This window comes from Nannospalax galili, unplaced genomic scaffold (genome assembly GCF_000622305.1).
Source record: "Nannospalax galili isolate Female #2095 unplaced genomic scaffold, S.galili_v1.0 scaffold944, whole genome shotgun sequence".
NCBI classification, from domain to species: Eukaryota; Metazoa; Chordata; class Mammalia; order Rodentia; family Spalacidae; genus Nannospalax; species Nannospalax galili.
This window is the reverse complement of record NW_008352899.1, coordinates 1,290,723-1,312,143: the sequence shown is the minus strand read 5'-3', so window position 1 is coordinate 1,312,143 and position 21,421 is coordinate 1,290,723. Positions and strand designations below refer to the sequence as shown.

General features: G+C 43.8%; 1 protein-coding gene across 1 annotated transcript in view; it reads left to right on the top strand.

Moving 5' to 3' along the window:
- Nucleotides 1-96: 96 nt before the first annotated feature.
- Mtf1 (metal regulatory transcription factor 1) overlaps nucleotides 97-21,421 on the top strand; it is a 58,001-nt gene continuing 36,676 nt past the window's right edge. The window contains exons 1-2 of the mRNA XM_008850218.3: nucleotides 97-185; nucleotides 2,208-2,663. Coding sequence (XP_008848440.2) covers nucleotides 2,259-2,663 — 405 coding nt within the window. The 5' untranslated portion in view covers nucleotides 97-185; nucleotides 2,208-2,258. The remainder of the gene's footprint in view (nucleotides 186-2,207; nucleotides 2,664-21,421) is intronic.

The window sequence follows — 21,421 nt, the reverse complement described above, 5'->3', positions numbered from 1 at the left end:
TGGAAGCGCAGGCTCAGCCTTGGATCGCAGGAGCCAATCGGAAGCGCCAGAAGAGGCGGAGCTCACCGGCCTTCCCTTCCTCCGGAAAGCGGAAGCGGAAGTGACGTTGGGGAAGGTGGGGGTAATCATGGTGCCGCTAGGGAGGGGAGAAGCTGCCGCCGCCGCCGTTGCCGGGAGCCGCGGAGGTAAAAGGAGAAGCTAGACTCGGCTGGGGCTGAAATTCCCCGGGGGGTCGCGGGACTTGGGCTCCTTGCCGAAGGCCTTCCCGGTAGAGACCTCGTTCCTCTCACCAGAGGGACCCCACCCCTCCGTTTCCATGGGGATGGGTATCCAGCCCCCCTTCCTTGTTTCCATGGAGATCCGGACCCTGCCCCTTTGCGCCCAGTTCGTTGCCCCCAGTCTGTCTTGGGTTTTTCTGTGTGGTCCGGGCTTCGGGGCTTTCCCGGCCACGTTCCCTCGCCCAGCCTCTCAGGAGTGTCCGGTTCGCACTCCTCGGCCATCCTCAGCCCTCCTGGACTTGTTTGTTACCGAAAGTTGGTTTCCGCGTTGCCGCCGAACGTGGCGGGGCAGCCCATGGGGGTTGTCTTATCTCTTCTCTCACATACAGAGAAATGTTCATTTCTGGGGTTGCGTAACCAGTGTCGGGCTGGTTCCTCTCGGATCACATCCCTTGACCTGTGTCTGCTAACCACCTCTCTGTCTGGTCGCCTCACCACGTAAAGGCTCATTCTCTAACTTTGAGCCGAAGAAAGTGCAGAGCCAGGCTGAAAACTAAAAGTGATGTGATGTGCTGCTTATTTTTAAATTCTCCTTTTCTGTCTGCCAAACTCACATTTGTAGATCCTATGTGGTTTTTTTTTTTTTTTGGTCTTTTTGAGACAGGGTCTCCCTGTAGCCCCAGCTGTCCTGGAACTCACTAAGTAGACCAGGCTGGCCTTGAACTCACATAGATCTGCCTCTACCTCCTGAGTGCTGGGATTAAAGGCGTGCGCCACCACGTCCGTCTAGAACCTATGTGTTTTTAAATGAAGAATCACTATTCAGACCATGAAAGCGTCAAATTTGGTAATTTACCCAGATAGTGTATTTTCTCACGAGAATATATCTTCAGAAAAGACTTTTATTTGCATATTTTTCATTCATTTTGTTGACACGTCCTGAGCTCCTAGCTGTCAGTGTGCTCCTGTGTGAGGTACCTTTCTTAAGGGCAGAAAGCGGACTTGTGCTGTACAAGTTAGCTTCTAGTCCACACCATCTTCTTTTAGGGCGTAAACATAAGTGATTTTCATTCTCTATGCCTTCTTTTTTTTTTTTGTCTTTTTCAGACGGGGTCCCCCTTTAGTCCCAGCTGTTTTGGAACTCACTATGTAGACCAGGCTGGCCTTGAACTCACAGAGATCTGCCAGCGTCTGCCTCTCAAGTGCTGGGACTAAAGTTCTGCTCCATGATGCCTTATTTATTTATTTGGGTTTTTTCTTTTTATTTTTGGAAACAGGGTCTCCCTGCAGCCCCAGCTGTCCTAGAACTCACTATGTAAACCAGGCTGGCCTCAGTCTTACAGAGATTCGCCTGTCTCTGCCTCCTGAGTGCTGAGACTAAAGGCTTGCACTACCATACCCGGCTTCACTAGCTATTCCTTATTAAGGATTAGCTCCTCGCCCCCATCTCTTCTAGAAAGAAGAGAATTAATTCACACTTCTATTGTTTGAGAGGGTTGTACTTTACACGTAGTATCTCTTTCACGTATGACAACTTTAAGAACAGGAATTACTAGTCCCATTGTACACTTAAGAAAAACAAAGCACAGAAGTTACTTAAGCAGTAGAGGACAACCAGGACTTGTAGATGATTGTGTTCAAAGCCTTGCTCCTGCTGCCATTGTTTGTATGATGTATACAGCCTCATGGTGTGACTTGGAGTTATTTGAGGAGTGCCTCATTTAGGACTTATAGCAACTTACAGCCATCAGTCTGTCTGCTTTTCTTTAGGTTTATCAACCCATTTATGAATGGCTAACTCCATTCTTTGGCAGAAAAGAAATACTGCTTTCCCTTGATATGAAAGTTGACATTTTACAATATTTCCAGGGAAGATGATTTTTTCATTTGCTTTGATTTGCTCTTTAAATGAGAGGGAAAGTGAGCCTTGAGGTGGTTAGGACAGTGGATCTTGTGTGATGGCACTAACTCTGGTTTTGTCTATTGTAGAAAGGCCATTACCTTTCCATTTCTCACAATTGGGCTGAGCACAGCTGAACCATGGGAGAACACAGTCCAGACGACAGTATCATCTTCTTTAAGGGAGAGGAAGATGATCTAAACCCAGATGACAAGATGCTCAGGTTTGTGGATGACAACGGACTGGTGCCTTCCTCATCTGGAACTGTTTATGATAGGACCACTGTTCTTATAGAGCAGGACCCTGGCACTTTGGAGGATGAAGATGACGATGGACAGTGTGGAGAACATCTGTCCTTTCTAGAAGAGGGCGATGAGGGCTTCCTAATAGATCAGGAAGCGATGTCCCAGGGTTATGTGCAACACATCATCTCTCCGGATCAGATTCATTTGACTATAAACCCTGGTTCCACGCCCATGCCAAGAAATATTGAAGGTGCAACCCTTACTTTGCAGTCGGAATGTCCAGAAACAAAACGTAAAGAAGTAAGTAAAGAGCGTGTGAAGGACTAGTGTGGCTTTGGGGCAGTTTTAAACTGGATGTGAAGGAGCTCCTGCAGTAGTTTTGCCTGTCAGCAACACATATGCATCCTATTACTGTTGTGACTGCTTTTAGAATTTGTGGATTGTATGGCCACATTGTAATTTAGGAATACTACATATCTCAATTTCCTCTCCAAATCATAAATAAAATAGAAATTTCACTGAAGTGAAAATAGAAATTTCACTGAAGTAAATTCATATTTATGTTGCTAAAGTAACTCAGTGTGGCTTCTCTCTTAGCAAAGTGACTAGATTTGTGTATAATAAATAACTAGAACTATGCATAAAGGATTTGTTTTGGAGACAAGTATCTTGAATGTGATTATTTATTTATTTTGGTCTTTTTGAGACAGGGTCTCCCTGTGGTCTCTCTGGCCTGGAACTTGTAGACCAGACTGGCCTTGAACTCATAGAGATCCGCCTGCCTCTGCCTCCCAAGTGCTGTGATTAAAGGCATGCACCCTGCAGGAATGTGCTTTATTAACATAGTGAATATTTAAATGAATAATAAAGGCCAGTTTTTATAATTCAGGCAAGAGACCACAAATGAAAATAAGCTAAAAGGAGTTGTCACATTCATATTCAGGTAATGTGAATGAGGTAATGTGTGTTGAGATACCTTCAAAACTATTTACAAATTGTCATGGTGAATGTTAGTGAAATAAATGATATGACTTAAAGTTAGTGGCAGACATTATCTAGGAACTATTACAGGTTAATTAGAAGTAACAGGCTACCGGTAGTTACGGTGCAGGCAATTAAGTGTCAGGTGTTACCAAGCAAAAATAAACTCTTTGGGTGTTTTGTTGTTCAGACTGGGTTTCCTTGTAGCCCCAGCTGGCCTGGAACTTGCTGCCTAGACCAGACTGGCCTAGATCTCATAGAGATCCACTTGCCTCCGCCTTGCAGTGCTGGGATTAAAAGCGTGTGTAAGCTAAATCCTTAAAGGAAGTATTTTTCTTTTTTGATTTAATGAATGTCTAGATAGTATATGTGGCTCATACAAATGGCTTATGCATGATAATTTGGCTCTTTTTTTTTTTTTTTTTTTTAAATCTTAGAATCTCAGAATTAAGGCTGGGGCTTTAGCTCAGTGGTAGAATGCCTGCCTAGCATGCAAGAGGCCCTGGCTTTGATCCCTAATAACATTAAAAAAAAAAAAAACAAAAAAAAACTCAGAGCTGGAAATACCCTTAAGAGTGACCATCATTTCCTGCCCCTCCCCCTCCCCCCCCAGTAATCTTTGCAGCATGTCTGACATCTGTTCTTTGGTCTGTGCTTGAACACTTCGAGAATGGTAAGACCATGGGCTTTCATAGCTCAGCCCAATACATTTGCTGACCTGCTCCGATTACGAGAAAGCTTTTGTTGTGTAGGACCAAAGTGCCTTCCTGCATTTGCTGCTCCCAAGTTCAAGCTCTGCATTGCAAACATGCATTTAAAGGTCATGGGCTTCTCTTCACTTTCTCTGGTACAGACTGACCACCTCCACCCAAATATCCTTATGATGGTATTTTCCCCCAGTCTCTCATTGGCTTGGTTGCCTTTAGTTGAATGAATTCCAGTTTTCCAAAGTCCTTTTTAAGATCCAGAGTTGAGCATAATCTCACCAGTGACTCAACAGCTTTGGATGGTGCAGCTCTTATCTCTTTATCTGGACACTGTACCACAATGACTATGTCATCTGAATTTTATTTTCAACATCTCATTGTTGGCTTATACTTGGAAACCTCTAGAATAGTGGTTCTTTTTTTTTTTTTTTCTTTTTTCTTTTTTGATCTTTTTTGAGACAGGGTCTCCCTGTAGCCACAGATGGAACTCACAGAGATCCGCTTGCCTCTGCCTCCCAAGTGCTGGTATTAAAGGCATGTGCCATCATGCCTAGCTGAGAATAGTGGTTCTTAACCAGGGGCAATTCTGCCCCCCAGGAGACATTTGGTAATGTCTGGAGACAATTTTGGTTGTCATACTGGAGAGGCACTAACTGGAATCTGGTAGGTAGAGGCTAAAGATGTAGTTAAATGTTTTATAATGCACAGTGAAGCTTCCTACAGCTTTATCCCAAATGTGTGCAGGGCTGAGATTGAGAAACACTACTCTATTATCATGGGAGCAGCGGTCAAGTTTTGTGTCATTGAATGGAGAGATTTGTTTGTAAACCTTAGGAATGTCTCACTACTAAATACTGTCTTACTGGTTTCAGCCCAATATATGAGCTTGTAATAGGGGTTCATTTGACCTCAATGAACTGTTTTCTGTTGTTGTTTTTATGAATTTATTTTTATTTTTATGTGTATGAGTGTTTTACCTGCACCTGTATGTGCATTGCTCATGGAGACCAGAGAGGGTGTTGGATCCCCTGAAACTGGAGTTATGGATGGTTGTTAGCTGTCATGTGGGTGCTGGAAACTGAATCCAAGTCCTCAGAAAAGCAGCCAGTGCTCTTAACTGCTGAGTCATCTCTCTAGCCCCTTGTTTTTGTGACATCTCACGTAACCCAGGCTAGCTTTGAACTTGCTATGTAGTCAAGGGTGACCTTGAACTCCTCCTGTCTTCACTTTTTTTGTCTTTTTTGAGACAGGGTCTCCCTGTAGCCCCAGCTGGCCTGGAACTCAATTTGTAGATCAGACTGGCCTTGAACTCGGAGATCTGCCTGCCTCTACCTCCCGAGTGCTGGTATTAAAGGCGTTTGCGCCACCACACCCAGCCCCGTCTTCACTTTTCTAATGCTAAGATTAAAGGTGTGCACTTGGCTTCACAAACATTTGTAAAGCAAAGTCCTGCGTGGTCCCAGTTAACAGTGATTTACAGGATGGAAATAGGAATACTTTATGGTAGTAATGGTAACATTAGGCATAATGTGACAGATGTGAAGGAGCAGTAACAGTACTGCACTTGGGAGCCCAGAACAGCTCACCTGTAGGAATAGGCAAGCCTTCAGGATGGTCTTGAAGAATGTGTTCCATTTAGGAGAACAGCAGGGCGAAAGTATGAGAGACAGAGACAACATGAACAAAGAAATGGAGGTAAAAAGCATAGGCCACTTAAAGGGATAACCAGTTATTCCATTAGTACAGAGTTTAGTACAGTTTTTCTTTTTGAGACGGTCTCAGTGTGCAGACCAGGCCTTCCTCAAACTGGAGATCCTCCTGCTTCCCTAGTGCTGGTATTATAGGCATGTACCTCCATACCTTGCTAGTACATTTTTCTGTAAAGGGCTAAACAGTAAATATTGACTTTACAGGTTGTATGGTTTGCTAGTCAACTCTTTCATTGTAGCACAGAATTGGTCACAGTGAGCTGGGGATATAACCCAGCCTGAATTGAATGCCACAAGGCTCTGAGTTCCATTCCTGGCACCACAGTAAAATAAGAAGATAATATGTAAGATAGTAAGATGATGGAGAGAGCATGACTATGTTACAATAAAACTTTATTTACTAAAACACTGCTGGTTGGAGTTGACTTACTAGCTGTAGCCAACCAACCCTTGGACTAGAACATAGGGAGTAGCAGGAGATAAGGAAGGAAAGATAGCAAAGATCCTAACTAGAAAGCAGTGTTCTCATGCGGAGGGTTTGAAAACACTGGGAGACTGTTGAAGATTTGTGAGCCAGGGAGCAAAGTGATTGGAGGAACACTCTAGAAAGAGTGCTCTGGCAGCAGCAGGTAGCTTGAAGGCAAAGGGGAAGTGGAGACTTAATGGCCATTTAGGTGACACTTGTAGTGTGTATAGGTTTGGAGTCTCATTTAAGTTTGATGAAGGAAAGAATCAAGAGACCCAAGGAACTTGGTTTACTATTGGAATTTGAATAATGAGTCCTGAAGTGAGTGATTGAAAAGTTTTGAATCATACTCACTGAAAGATTCATCTATTTTTCTGAGCATGTTGGGTTTCTACTAACTGATGGACCCAGTAAAGAATTTAGTAGTTGAGAGTCCACCGAGGTGGGTGTTTAACAGAGGCAATTCAGATTTACACTCAGGCTGTGTGCTGAGGAGAAAAGGGGCTAGCTCTGCTCTCACCTTCCACCACTCTACTCCCTAAATGAAGAGTTCATTAACAGGAATGGGGACAGGAAGAGGAAAGTTTTGGGGGCACTTGATAAGTTTGGTTGGTGTGTATTGAACATGTAATTCTTGACAGTAATGAACACAAATTGAAAGCCCACTGGAAATGTGGGTCTGAAGTCAAGGAAATGACGTGGATTAGAATATGAACCTTTGAAGGGGCAGCAGTTCAAACTCTAGGCAGTTAGCTCAAGGGAGAAGCTAAGGACTAGGAAGACAAAGAGGAACCAGAAATCACAGTAGTCAAAAGAGATGGATTGAATGAATGTACTGTGCTGGAAGATGAAGGAATAGGGTCAAGAAACAGTTCCTCACAGAGGGACTTAGGAGCCAGAGGAGCCACTAGTTCCATTACTTGAGCAGTTGTTACTCACATCTTGAAATGGCCTTCAGTGGAGCCCTGCAGGCTGAAACAAGAGTTTGAGTTAGGAAGGAGTGAGTGGGGATAAGGGAAGAGGAAGCAGGAAGTGCCAAGTTTTGTTTTTAAAGTTTGTTATTAGTTGGGGTTAAAAATAAGTAATGAGAGCTGGGTGTGGTGGCGCACGCCTTCAATCCTAGCACTCAGGAGGCAGAGGCAGGCAGATCTCTGTGAGTTCAAGGTCAGCCTGGCCTACATAGTGAGTTCCAGGACAGCTGGGGCTACAGGGAGACCCTGTCCCAAAAAGACCAAAAAAAAAGTAATCAGACAGTAGTAGTTCAGGGACATTGAATCTTTTCCGTTTTTCCAAAGCATTTAAAGTTTGAACATAAGTTTAGGGCCTAACTTTAGGCCATCCTCAGTTAATGATTACTTTGTGAGTGTTGCATGAGCAAATGTTTGGGAACCAGTAAGCAAAACCAAGATAGAAGCTTGTTTATTACAGAACTTATCAGAGCCTTTGGTTTGCCGGTAAGTAGGAAGAAACTGCAGAATTTTCCAAGTGCTGTAAACTTAGGAAACCATTTTCCAGGTCTCATTTCCAGGCATTAGTAGAGCACATTCTGGGAAGTGCTGACTAGGACAAAAGACTAGTTGGTAGGGAGGGAGGGATTATGCAATTAGTGATATGAGCTGTCACTTTCCTCTTGTGCTACTTGCAAATTGGTTGCTTTTGTTTGCTAGCCTGGCTTGCCATTCATTTCTTCAGATCATTTAGTCTTGAACCGGAGGTTGAGGATGTTGGAGCTCTTTGTCCAGTGTTCTTGCATTCCTTGCTTCCCTTCCTCTCCACTTTTCCCACCCTATACGTGAGGTTTGTGTGAGAGATTTTAAAAGCTACACATTTTTTTTCTTTGAGATTGGGTCTTACACTGTAGCTTAGGTTGGCCTGGAACTTACTATGAGCCCAGGCTAGCCTCAAACTCACAGCAATCATCCTGGTTTAGCTTCTTGAGGGCTGGGATTCAAGGTGATAGCCACCACGGCTGCTTTATAAGCTAGTGTTGAGATCAGTAGATGGGGGTTGAGGAAGAAGGAACTGTTGAGATCAGTAGATGGGGGTTGAGGAAGAAGGAACTGTCGCTTTAGTCTTTAAAGTGGCTTCAGGAGGTTTGCCTTCCTGAAGCGCCATCTTACCTCAGCCTGATTGACAGTGATTTTATTTTGGCATCCAAATCCACTTGATTGGCCTGAGAAGGCCAGTGTTTATGACTGGTAACAGCTTCGTAATCTTTAACCACTGTTGTCCCTTACGCCTGTTTTTAAGCTTGACTTCTTTTCCTGCTTCTGCATGTGCAGGTGCTGTTCTTGAGACATAGATTCATCTGCTAGTAAGTCTTGGCTTCCTAAGCAGCTTATTTTCTCAGTCAGATTTTAGCCTGATTTTCCTGTTTACCCTTGATTGATGCATTGTTTCCTAGAGTGTATAGTTGGCTTACTGATGGCTTTATTTTTTTTCTTTCATTATACTTGTCTTGTGCACACACACTGTCCTCCTAGCACAGGACCACTGTGCGTCCCGACTCTAAGTTCACATTTCAGGTTCTCAGTTTTGCTGTTTACTGCCTTTTTTCTCTTGATTGGTAGCTTTGAGAGGTTAAAATCAAAACATTGTTATTCTACCCCAAAGCATTTTAAGGTGTGCTCTTTGAGACTTTCCACTCCAGGTTTCTAAGCAGCTGTTCCTTTGGTGAGTTCATGTGGTCTGTGGTTTTCCAAACTTTCTTGCATCTGTGTCCTTGCAGAGAACCTACCGGGGAGTATCCAGTTACCTATGCTGAGTGTACCACATTGGTGAACATAAGGCATCCTTCACTATTACTGACTTTCCCACTTTTCTCTGCTAAATAGTTGGTCATTATGAAGAAACCAAATATGTTCCTATTTCATTCAACATTCAAATATGTTCATAAGCCAGATATGTTCTCCATAGTGCCTCAGATATTCCAGAGCATCAATTGGGAAAGAATGTCCTTTCTGCCCAGCAGCAAGTGCAGTGTTCTCTGAATTCTGTGCTCAGGCTAAGCAAGCGTTTATACCACTCACTGAGCTATTCGCCCAAGCTGAGATTTCTTTATTTAGCTTGATAGATTTTAAATAAGAATAAAGGGGAAACTGGATATGGTGGCTCATGCCTGTATTCCTAGCACTTGGGAGGCTGAGGCAGGAAGATTGCCATAGGTTTGAGGCTAAGTTGGGCTAAAGTGTAAGATACTGTCTTCAAAACAAAACAAAAGACTGGAGAGATAGCTCAGCAGTTAAGGGCTTTAGCTGTTCTTGCAGAGGACATGGGTTCAGTTTCTAGAACCCAAATGGCAGCTAACAATCATCAGTAAGTAACTCTGGTTCCAGGGAATTGGATGCCCTCTTCTGTCCTTCACAGGCAGTGCCCACATAGTAAGCAGGGCTACACAGTAAGATCCTGTCTATAAATAAGTAAACTAGAGAATGTTAGAGGAAGATAATACATGTAGGCCAAACACTTGTACACATAAAAAAGAAAAATAATGTTGGGCTGGAGAGATGGCTCAGCGGTTAAGAACACTGACTGTTCTTGAAGAAGACATGGGTTTAAATCCCAGCACCCACATGGCAACAAACAACTGTCCGTAACTCCATTTCCAGGGGACCTCACGGCCTCTTCTGTCCTCCGCCAGCATTGCTACGACATGGATGTGCTTACTTACATGCAGGCATAACACTCATACACATAAAATAACAATAATAAAAAAAATATTTTTTTAAAAAAGAAAGAAAAATAATGTAAAAAAAATTAACACCGAAACAAAGCAAAAGTAAGGGGGTGGAACTTGACTTGTGTTCAGAGCCATTTTGCAGTGTGTTCTGTATGAAACCTGATTTCAACCTTACTCTTCAGTGGGAATCCTCAGGGATGGAGCAATGCACTCACATGTACCTGGACATGCTGGAGTGGAGCCACCTGCCTCCTACTCTGCATACTGTGATTACATTTCTTCACAGGTCCCTGCTCAACTCCCATAGAATTGCCATTCAGAACTAGGACAGATGAGCCTTTCCCTGCTTGAAAGGGTAGGAGCCATTCATTTTCCTTTCACATTTTGGCTTTTGTCAGATCTCAAGAAGATCTGAGATGTAGTCCCTGTTCTCAGACCCGGGAGAGCAGAGGGACAGTGCTGCTGGCTGTGTGGGTCTGTTGGAATCTAGAGCAGAGTGTGTTTTCCATTTGCCACCAGGTGAAACTGTGTTTTTGGCATATCCCCTATATGTCCACATGTGTGGTATTTGCCTCTCTGTACCATCACCAAGGCCCATCACCACTGGCCTAGGAGAGGGACAAGGCTGGTTTTATGTGCATACTGGTTTGCTCTTGGAAGAATTGGAGAAAGCACTTGAATTTTAGTGTTCTCCCTCTTATTTAGATCAAGCTTATTAAAATTGTTTCTTCCTTGAGGGACGATTTCAACCTTGGTCTCCTCATTGTTCTTGTATGTACTGTGTGGTCCTGGGCAAGCTGCTCTCTTTTCCTCTTTTGTAAAATTGAAGTAAAAATATCTCATTGCGTTCTGTGAAGATTAAATGAGATTTATGTTTACGCACTATACACTGGTCTGTGCCTGGCACATTTGGCAATGTCTGGTGCATCATGGTTGTTCAGTCGGATGCTGTCTTGCTTTTGCTTTCTCACAGGGCCTCAAGTTTCCTAAGGTGCAGTGGTCATCTCCAGTTTAGGAAGAGGTTAAAAATGTTGAGATGGTCTTTGTTAGGAACTGGTTTAGGAAGATGTTTTCCTAGAGCTAGGTTATAAATGGTGGGTAGGTTCTAGGAGAGCCCATGGAAGTCTTGGTGACAACCTAATTAGCTGAGCTGTCATATTAACATCACTGTGTAAATATGAGCCACCATTTATAACTGTGGTGTTTTTTTTTCTTTCAGAAAGATTTATTTACTTTTATGTGTATGAGTATTTGCTTGCATATATGTTTGTGTACCACCAAGCCATCTCTAAAACTCCCTGTGGTGGGGTTTTTTGCTTGTTTTTTGGTACTGGGAATTGAGCCAAGCCCTCAATCATGCAAGGCAAATGTTCTACCACTGAGCTATATCGCCAGTCTTCTTTATTTTTTTCTTTTTTTTCTTTTTGAGACAGGGTCTCCCTGTAGCCCCAGCTGTCCTGGAATTCACTGTTGTAGACCAGGCTGGCCTTGAACTCACAGAGATCCACCTGCCTCTGCCTCCTGAGTGCTGGGATTAAAGGTGTGCGCCACCATGCCTGGCTTCCAGTCTTCTTTTTAAGGAACTTTTTCTTTTGAGACAGGATCTTATTAAGTTTTTCAGGCTAGCTTTGAACTCACTCTATAGTCTAGCCTTGTACTGTGAATCTCCTTCCTCATTCTCCTGAGTAGCTGAGATTGTAGGCCTAAGCCATGAAACCCAGCTTCTGTGTTGTGAATGAGAAATGTTTGTGGTCTTCAGCAAGGGTTGGTGAATACCAGCCCTTGCCCCAAAGGTAATCTTTTGCCCTTGTTCTTGGCTTCTATGACTTCCTTAGTACCAGGCCACCAAAAGTTACTTCCATGGTGGACGTTTGGGACACCAGGCAAGCTGAGGGCTCTTATAGCTCATATGGTGAAGGCTTCTGTTGAGCTGGCAGTGGAGCGAAGATCTGTTGAGTACCCACTGCCTACCTCACTGCCTTAGGGCTTTTAGTATAATTTTGTTTCACCTCTTTTTTTAAAATATTTTTTTATTTTTATTATTTTATGCGTATGAGTGTATTGCCTGCATGTATGTGAGTGCACCCGTGTTGTGCAGTGCCGCGGAGGTCAGAAGAGGGCTTTGGATTCCCCAGAAGAGGGCTTCAGTGCTCTTAACCGCTGAGCCATCTCTCCAGCCTGTTTCACTTCTTAAACACTTTTATAAAAGAAGACATTATTAGTCTGTTTTACATGAAAAAAACTGAAGCATAGGAACATCTAGCTGTTGTAATTACTGTGCAGGGGGCAGAGACAGGGGGATATCAGTATTATCAGTGCAGAGAGACAGAGACAGAAGGATCCCAGTGAAGTGGGGCAGAGGCAGGAGGATTCCAGTGCAGAGCGGTAGAGACCGGAGGATCCAGGGCTTCCCTGGCCTTCCAGGCCAGCCAGTCTGTGAGCTCCAGGTTCTCAAAAAATAAGGTATAGGTCAGGTGTGGTAGTGCACGCCTTTAAATCCAGCACTCTGGAGGCAGAGATCTTTGTGAGATTGAGGCCAGCCTGGTCTACGTAGCAAGTTCCAGGCCAGCAAGGGCTACACAGTAAGATCCTGTCTATAAATAAGTAAACTAGAGAATGTTAGAGGAAGATAACCAGTGTTGCCCCCTGGCTTCAGCACATGCGCACATCCCCTACCCTCACACACACTAAGAGCCCTCATGAGCACTCCACTAGCTGTTGAGTAGTAGAACTGAGATTTGAACTGAGGGCTTTCTGGATGCTAAAATCCAGATGCTTTCTACCATAACACACTGGTTTACTGTATTGGACACTGAGTCCTGTTGGCTGCTAACAAGGCTGAGAATGAAAGGGCAAGTGGATGTCCCTAGTTCTGTCCTGGTAGAGGGGTGAGGTATGGAAACAGCTCTGGAGAGTGATGAATGTGTGACTGCAGCTCTGTGGTGGGTAATGAAGAAATGACGTCAGTTCATAGCGCTTCCAATTCTCATTCAAGCATCTTGATTGTCCATTGTGGAAGAGAAGAAATGAGATCAGTGCTGGTGTGGGAACAGTTTTGTTATCAGGAAGGAGGGAAGAAAGGGCAGGTGTTTTTTGTTATTGTTGTTTTGTCTTTTTGTTGGTAATTTTTTGGGACAGAATCTTGCCATGGAGCCATTGCTGACCTGGAACCTGCTGTGTTGGCCAGTTTAGCTTCAAACTGGGGGCAATCCTTCTGAGTGCTAGGATTGAAGACCTGCACCAATATACTGTCTAGAAAGGTAGTTTATATAGCTATAACAGTCAACCAATCATTTATCTATGGGTGTTCATCTGCTGGGCTCAGAACTCCCTCTCCTGACCGTGTGCTCTAGTTCTCCCCTCCCTTTTTCTTGTAGCAGAACCCAGTCTTTCTTCTTTTCCTTTCTTTCTTGTCTCCTGTACTTTTGGTGCTACATCTTTTCACTTTTGCTTATCTCTACCTTTTCTTCTCTGGCTCTGTTGACAGCACTTCGATCATCTTTGCTAAATTTTTCTCTGTTTTAGAACTGCTCAGAGCACCGTTAAGTCAGTATCCACTCTCTGAGCCCTTGTGCTTCCTGTACATTCCTAGCATTATACACCCTGTGTTGTGAACCTTACCTGGGCTCCCTCACTGCTCCTTAGCGTAGTCATATGCAGCTATCTGAGACCAGATAGGAAAATTCATTCTTAAGAGGTACTATTCTTTGAAAAACAGGTGTTTTCATGTCTAGTGATGTGTCAGTGACATTATGTCCATATTACAGATACTGTCCTTCACTTTGACAAGCATACTTATGCCTGAGCACTCCTGAAGTCTTTCAATTCAGCTTGGTATCTCCTCTGTCAGCCCAGGTCTAAGTCCTATTTCTATGTATCCTGTGTGCTGAGCATCCATCAGTACAGCTTCTCAGATCATGTTCTTAACTGTCCTTCTGGGTTTTTTTTTTTGGTCTTTTTGAGACAGCGTCTTCCTGTAGCCCCACCTGGCCTGGAACTCACTATATAGACCAGGCTGGCCTCGAACTCACAGAGATCCACCTGCTTCTGCCTCCCAAGTGCTGGGACTAAAGGCGTGTGCCACCACTCCCGGCTGCCCATCCTTCTGTTTGATTCTTCTTTTGATTTTGAACTTCTTGATAACAAGGGCTATTTTTTGTCTAGTTCTTAGCACCAAACACAGTATAATTTTGGGAACACAATTTTTTGAATACATGAATGCTAAACCTTAGTTATATTTAAAGGTACCGAGTGTTGTAATATCTCCCCGATGTGACCATGACACACTGCATGCTTGGTTTTTGCAACTTCCTGCTCTGATCCAGTTTGAGGAGGTTTAGGTTTCCCTTTTTGTGAAATTTGGTGCTATTTTAAGATAATTCTGAAAGACTGCTGAATAGTGACTTACATTTATTGTCTCCTTTGGATGAAATGAGAGCTCAATCATTCAGCTTATTATTGGGAGGAAAGGTATCTAATGTTCAATACCACTTTTGTTTTATTTTACTTTTTTGGAAACAGGATTCTTGCCATGTAGCCCAGGCTGGTCTCAGACTTGTCATTTCTTGTGCCTCTGTCAGCCTCCTGAGTACTAGGGTCACAGGTATGCACCACTGTAGCTGATTTCTGCTCTACCTTTAAATACATGTATGTCTGTGTGCTTTCCTAACTTTGTATCTTCAGTCTCTGTTTTCCTGAAAGCATAGTTGGTTTTTTCTGCCTCACATTCTGGTCACTACCCCACACACTCCAGTGCAGCTTGTGCTGGGATAGCTAGAGTGAGCAGGTCTTACCAATCAGTTCTCCTAGCTTCATTGACGGACTGAACTTCCTTTATACCTAATAGGCTTGGGTTTGTTGGGGGGGGGTTTGCACATTTATGTGTGGGAGTGTGCAAGCATGCATATTGGCATGTGCATGGGCACATGTATGCATGGAAGCCCAAAGTTGATATCAGGTGTCTTCCTTGGTTGCTCTCCACTTTCTTCATTGAGGCAGTACCTCTTGAATCTGGAATTTGCCAATTTTGGCTAGTCTGGCTAGTCTAGCTAGCCAGCTCACCCTGGGGATCCGTTGTCTCTGCCTCCAGAGTGTTGGGATTACAGATGGCCACCATGGCCACCAGACTTTTATTTGGGTTCTGGGAATCCAAACTCTTGTCCTCACACTTGCACAGCAATTTATCCACTGAGACATCTCCCTAGCCCACCACTTGAGAGTCTTTGGCACTACTTTCTTAGCATTAAGTCTTGCTGATTTGTTTCATTCATTCATTCCTTCATAAAATATAAAGTGCTACTTCTCCACAAGGCTGGTCTTTGAAGTTGTCAGTGAACAAGTATAGTCCCTGCTCTCTTGCAGTTTACAGTCTAGATGAGAAGCAGCCATTCATTTATTTAGTTCAGTGAACACTTAGTACCTGCTGTTTTCCAGATACTGCTGTGCCTAGCAACTAAAGGTAATAATGTAAATTGTCTAATTATATGATTGTTTCATCTTAATTGTATCTTGTACTTTAAAGAAAAGGTGTTGCCTCTCTTGGGGATTATTTCCAGAAACACTCCCTCTCTGAAGCATGCTTGGATACTCAAGCTATATAAAATGGTGTAGTGTTTGTATATAACCTATATACATTCTCCTGAATACTTAAAATTTTTTTTCTTTTTTTAATGTGTACAAATGTTTTGATTGCCAGTATGTTTATTGGAATGTGTGTAGTATCAATGAAGAAGAAGGCAACAGAGCCAGAGCCACCGTGTGGGTGCTGGGAGTCGAACCTGGGGCCTTTGGAAGAACAGCAAATGCTTGTAACCCTAGCCGTCTCTTCAGCCCCTATACTTTAATTCTTAAGATTTGTTTTGATTTGTTTTTATTTTATGTATGAGTGTTTTGTATGCAATGCTTGTGGAGGCAGAAGAGGGCACCAAATCTCCCGGAACTGGAATTAAGAATGGTTGTCGGCCACCACATGGGTGCTGGGAACCAAACCTGGGTCCTCTGCAAGACAGCCAGTGCTCTTAACCTCTGAGCCATCTCTCCAGCCTCATGTATACTTTTTTAAAAAAATATTTTATTTTTATTTTATGTGTATGAGTGTATTGCCTGCATGTATATGAGTGCACCCATGTCGTGCAATGCCAGACATCAGAAGAGGGCTTCAGATTCCACTGGAACTGGAGTTAAGGATGGTTCATAGATGCTATATGGGTGCTGGGAATTGAACCCAGGTCCTCTGCAAGAGCAGTCAGTGCTCTTAACCACTGAGCCATCTCTCCAGCCCCATACTTTTAACTTTTAAAAAAATTTGTGGGTGGGGGGGTGGGGGGTACACTATGGCATGCATGTAGAGGTTAGGGAACAGCTTTGTAGAACTCATCTTTTCATGGGTTCCAGAGGTTGAACTCAGTGGCAGTCACTCTTACCTGCTGAGCCATCTTGCTGGCTCTCTCCTTTATACTTTAAATTATTTACGATGTAGTTAATACAATGTAAACACTATAGAAATGGTTGTTTCAGGAATGATGAGGAGAAAATTCTGTACATGTTCAGCATAGGCACAGTTTTTTTTTTTGTTTGTTTGTTTTTAAATATTTTCAGTTCATGAGTGGCTGGATCCATGGAGGCAGGATCCCCAGATGCAGAGAGCTGGCTACATAGGAAGCTGGAGAGCCTAGAGTAAGAGGACCTTGTATACTCTGAGCTGGGGGCTAAGGGCCAGTCAGGGAAGAGGCCCTTGAGCAAGAAACATCTACTGAAGGCTTGAATTGGCCAACTATAAAAACTCAGATGGGAGCAGGACAGGAATAGGTTAGTTCATTGTCTATTGCAGTTACTTATAAAGCTACCAACTGCTGTGGCAACTCAAGAATGAAATTCTACTCTTATCCTTCACCACTGTCCTCAGGACAGAGAACACAGATCTTTACTGCAGCATGCACAGTCCTTGTTCTTTTACTGGCCAGTGATTATTTTGAAATTCCCATTTGGCAGTACTGAAGAGGTTTTTAGTCTTGATGAAAAGTTGGCATATAAGCACAAGAGGATAGTTACCAATGTTAGTGAAGTGTCAAGTGAGTGTATAGTTAAGTATTATTGGCACTCAGAAAAGGTTGTTGTGTAGACATGGGGTTATTTTAGAGGATCTTGGAGGTAGTGAGGCTTGAATTGAAGGAAGACCTAGAAGAGCAAAGAAAGGAACTAGACATTTCCAATTAAGGGAAAAAAGAGCACACCGGCAAGGAGGTGGGAATTTGGAGGTGCTCTGGGGGTGAGTCTGTGGTCTGTAGGTCTGCTTTCCTGGTTCCTGAGGCATGTGACAGAAAGTGTTGAGAGGCCCAGGCCTTACCCTCGAATATCCCGCCAAGGCACTGGGGACTCCATCATGTGAGATGGCCACATGGAGCACTGTTTTAGAATTATTCTGGCCATGATTTCAAAAGTAGACATGAATCTGAGTAATTCAATTCAGGGAATATAGTAGCATCCTGTCTGGCAGTGGGAGGGTAAGCCATGAATAGGTGAGTGAGCACTTGCCTCAGGGACCTGAGGACTTGTGCAGGCCCTACTAGACTTGAACTTCTAGAACAGAAAGACAGGCATTGGATTCTCCTGGAGCTGGAGTTACATGTGGTTGTGAGCCTCTCTTGCATGGGTACTAGGAACACATTCAGTAGTGTGTGCTTTGAACTGCTGAGCTGTCTCTTCAGCCCCTATGGTAGGTTTTATTTGTTGTTTTGTGGTACTGAGGATTGAACCTGGAACCCTTAGGCATGCTAGAAATACACAACTGAATCACACTCTAACCTCAGTTTTTACCTTCCATTTTTATTTTTATTGAGAAAGGAGCTCTTGTAGCCCAAGCTAGCCCTGAACTTCCTCTGTCCCTGAGGATGGCTTTGAACTTTTGATCTTCCTATCTCTACCTCCCAAGTGTTGGGGTTGCAGCCAAGTGCCACCACACCCAGTTTGTGTCATACTGAGGATGGAACCCAAGCTTCCTGCGTGCTAGGAGCGTACTGTCCCAATTGAGCTGTAACCCCAGTTCTAGGTCTTACTTTTTTTTTTTTTTTTTTGGTCTTTTTGAGACAGGGTTTCGCTGTAGCTCCAGCTGGCCTGGAACTCACTTATGTAGACCAGGCTGGCCTTGAACTCAAAGAGATCCGCCTACCTCTGGCCTCCCAAGTACTGAGACTACAGGTGTGCACCACCATGCTTGGCTCAGGTCTTTAAAAAAAAATTAATGTTTCATGACACATAAAAATTATATGAACTTCAGACTTTAGTGTCCATAAATGTTTTTGGATCATGGCTTTGCTGGTTCAGTTACTTGTCTGTGGCTGTTTTAACATGCAGTGTCAGGATTGAGTAGTTGTGGCAGACAAAATAAACCCTAAAATATGTTCTGTTTGATCCTTTACAGAAAGCTGTCCATTCCTGACCTATACGCATCCTTTGCTCAGTCTTCTTTTCTCATGCATAATGGCTGTCTCTCCCCAATCCCCCAACTCCCCAATCTCTCCTACCCCCACTTTTATCATCTCAGCACCAAGATCAAACCCTGCAAGCCTCTACCACTAAGCTGCACTCCCAGTCCAATGGGACTTTTTTTTGGGGGGGGGCTCTTTTTGAGACAGGGTCTCTCTGTAGCCCCAGCTGTCCTAGAACTCACCATGTAGACCAGGCTGACCTTGAACTCACAGAGATCCACCTGCCTCTGCCTCCCAAGTGCTGGGATTAAAGGTGTGTGCCACCATACCCAGCCTCCAAATAGGACTTTTAAAAACGGTCTTTCTCTTGTGTATGTTCTTCTGAAAGTCCTCAAATTCTCTTTCCTCCAGGAATTTTGTTGTTATTGGGGGCAAGACACACATAGATGTTGAGACTGAGTCTTGGGATACAATGGTGGCTGGCCTCAAACTTATGGTATTCCTTCTGCTTCAGCCTCCTGGGTGCTGGGACTCCGGGTGTGTGCTCTGCTAGGACTTTTCTTCCTCTAGAACTAGGCTGTTGAGAATAAGCCCTGAGGTCAACCCAGAGGTGCTTGCTGTGGCTCCATTCTCCCTCTACTTCCTCTTTTCATTTGTTCACCTCCATGTGGGCCCCTGCCCCAGCACCCGTGCAGGCTGTCATGCCAGGTCATTAGAGTCCTTGGGGGCTGATCCAGTTGTGTCCCTAGTCCTTGTCTTGATTGCTCTGACATTTGACATTTTGATCACCCCTTTTTTCTTTTGACTTCTGTGACATTTTTTGCCTCTCTGAAGACAAAGGCTTCTCTTTCACCTCACCGGTAGCTCAAATGATGGACTCTCCTGGTCTAGCCTTCATCCTTTCATGAGCATTATTTTACTGGGAACTTTGTATATCATTCGCTGTAGTAAAATGCCTTACACAAGTTATTTCTAATATTGGTAGTACAACAGCCTTTAAAAAGATAGATTTAGGCCTTGGGAAGTAGCTCAAGCCATCAAACGCTTACCTAGCATATACTAAGCCCTCAGTGGGTTCAGTCCCCACCACTGCTTTAAAAACTAGGTGTGGTGGTACATGCTCAGAAGGTGGAGGCAGGAGGATCTGAAGTTCAAGGTCATCATTCTTCAGCTGAGTTTGCACTCAGGAAGCAGAGACAGGCAGATCCCTGAGTTCGAGGCTAGCCTGGTCTATATGGTGAGTTCCAGGGCAGCTGGGGCTACAGGGAGACCCTATCTCAAAAAAAAAAAAGAAGAAAAAATGTTTTGTGTCTTCCACATTACAAAAAAGGACACTTAAAAAAAAATGTAGGTAAAGTTAGCTTTTCCCTACGTCCCAAACACCTCTTGCTTTTTAGCTTCTAGACAAGTCAAGACATTTCTACCTAGATCCACCCAGCCCTGTATTGGGAATCATCTGTCCTTCGTCTACAACATACTCTTGGCTGATTTCAGCCTTGCCTTACCACCCCTCCCACTCCTTACCAAACAGGTGTCATTACAGCCAGTCACCTCATGTCTCTTTATTTCTCTGGGATTCCTCTCCCACAATGTCACTATCATTTCTGTCTTTCAGAAAGCCTTTTCTCACCTCCATACTGAACTGTTGCCTCTTCTCGCCCTTCCAGTCCACCCACCACAAGGTCCTACCCAAGTGATTTCTCCTAAACCCCAGTTCTGACTGACTGCTCTTGGTTAAAGTCTGCCATGACTCCTGTTGTCCTTTCTAGCTTAACTTCGGAGGACTCAGTCACTTTTAATTTATTTACTCTTTTTTTTTGGGGGGGGTCTTTTTGAGACAGGGTCTCCCTGTAGCTCCAGCTGTCCTGGAATGCACTATATAGACCAGGCTGGCCTTGAACTCACAGAGATCCAACTGCCTCTGCCTCCTGAGTGCTGGGATTAAAGAAAGGCATGTGCCACCACATCTGGCTTCTTTATTATTTTTATTTTGTGCATATGAGTGTTTTGCTTTCATGTATGTAAGTGTACCCATGTCGTGCAGTGCCCGTGGACATCAGAGGAAGGTGTCAGATCCCCTGGAACTGGAGTTACAGATGGTTGTTAGCCGCCATGTGGGTCCTGGGACTTGAACCTGGGTCCTCTGTAAGAGCAGTTGGTGCTCTTAACTGCTGAACCATCTCTCCAGCCTTCTCACCTTGTTTTTCTTCCTCATCTCTTTCTAGGCTTTCATACTTCAAGTGTTTGTAGCTTGTTAAACCTGCACTTTCCATGCAGTTCCCATGCTGTTTTCTTTGGCTGGAATGCCCATATTACTATGTGCTTTAAAATTTTTTTTGAATTTTTGTGTGTTTCCTACAGAAAATCATCTTTGTATCCCCTTCCCCTTTGGCACCTCCCATAGCCCCCACTGGAGTTCATACCTTTTGTCATTTGTGTTAAGGCCTATCATATAAAGTTAGTGTCCCCAGATGTTCCTCAGTGCAAGCTCATCCACTGGGATCTAGTCAGTCTATCTCGGGTCCCTCCCTTTAAGAAGATCTGCTCTTCCTCACCCAGCCGTAATCAGCTGCCAACAATTCAACTAAGATTGGGGCCTGCCATTCATTTCCATAGTTCTGTGCTGGAGTTTTGTCTGCTTAAGTTTGCATGGGTATTATGCATGCTGACACCATTGCTATAGGTTCATAATGAGCAAGGTCACAGGAGCCTGTATGACTATTTTTGTATGGTCATGCATCTCCTTCCTGGCTCCCTGGCTCTTACAGTCTTTTACTCCCTCTTCTGCAATGATCCCTGAGCCCTGGGTGGGTGAATTTTAATATAGGCGTCCTGTCCAAGGACCCTCTGCCTGCTCTTATTCTCTGTGTTTTGGCTATTTGTGACCTTTTGTGGTCCTGACCCTCTGTTGCATAAGGAAGCTTCATTGATGAGAATTGAAAGATGCATTAGTGTTTGAAAAAGAAGCTTCTTTGATGGGTGGTGACTGGGATACTTACCTATAGATTTAAGGATCCATATTAATGTTTTTACAGCTTGTAAAAAAAAATAGACAAGTTAAAAAAAGAAAAAATAAAGACCATCCTTAGT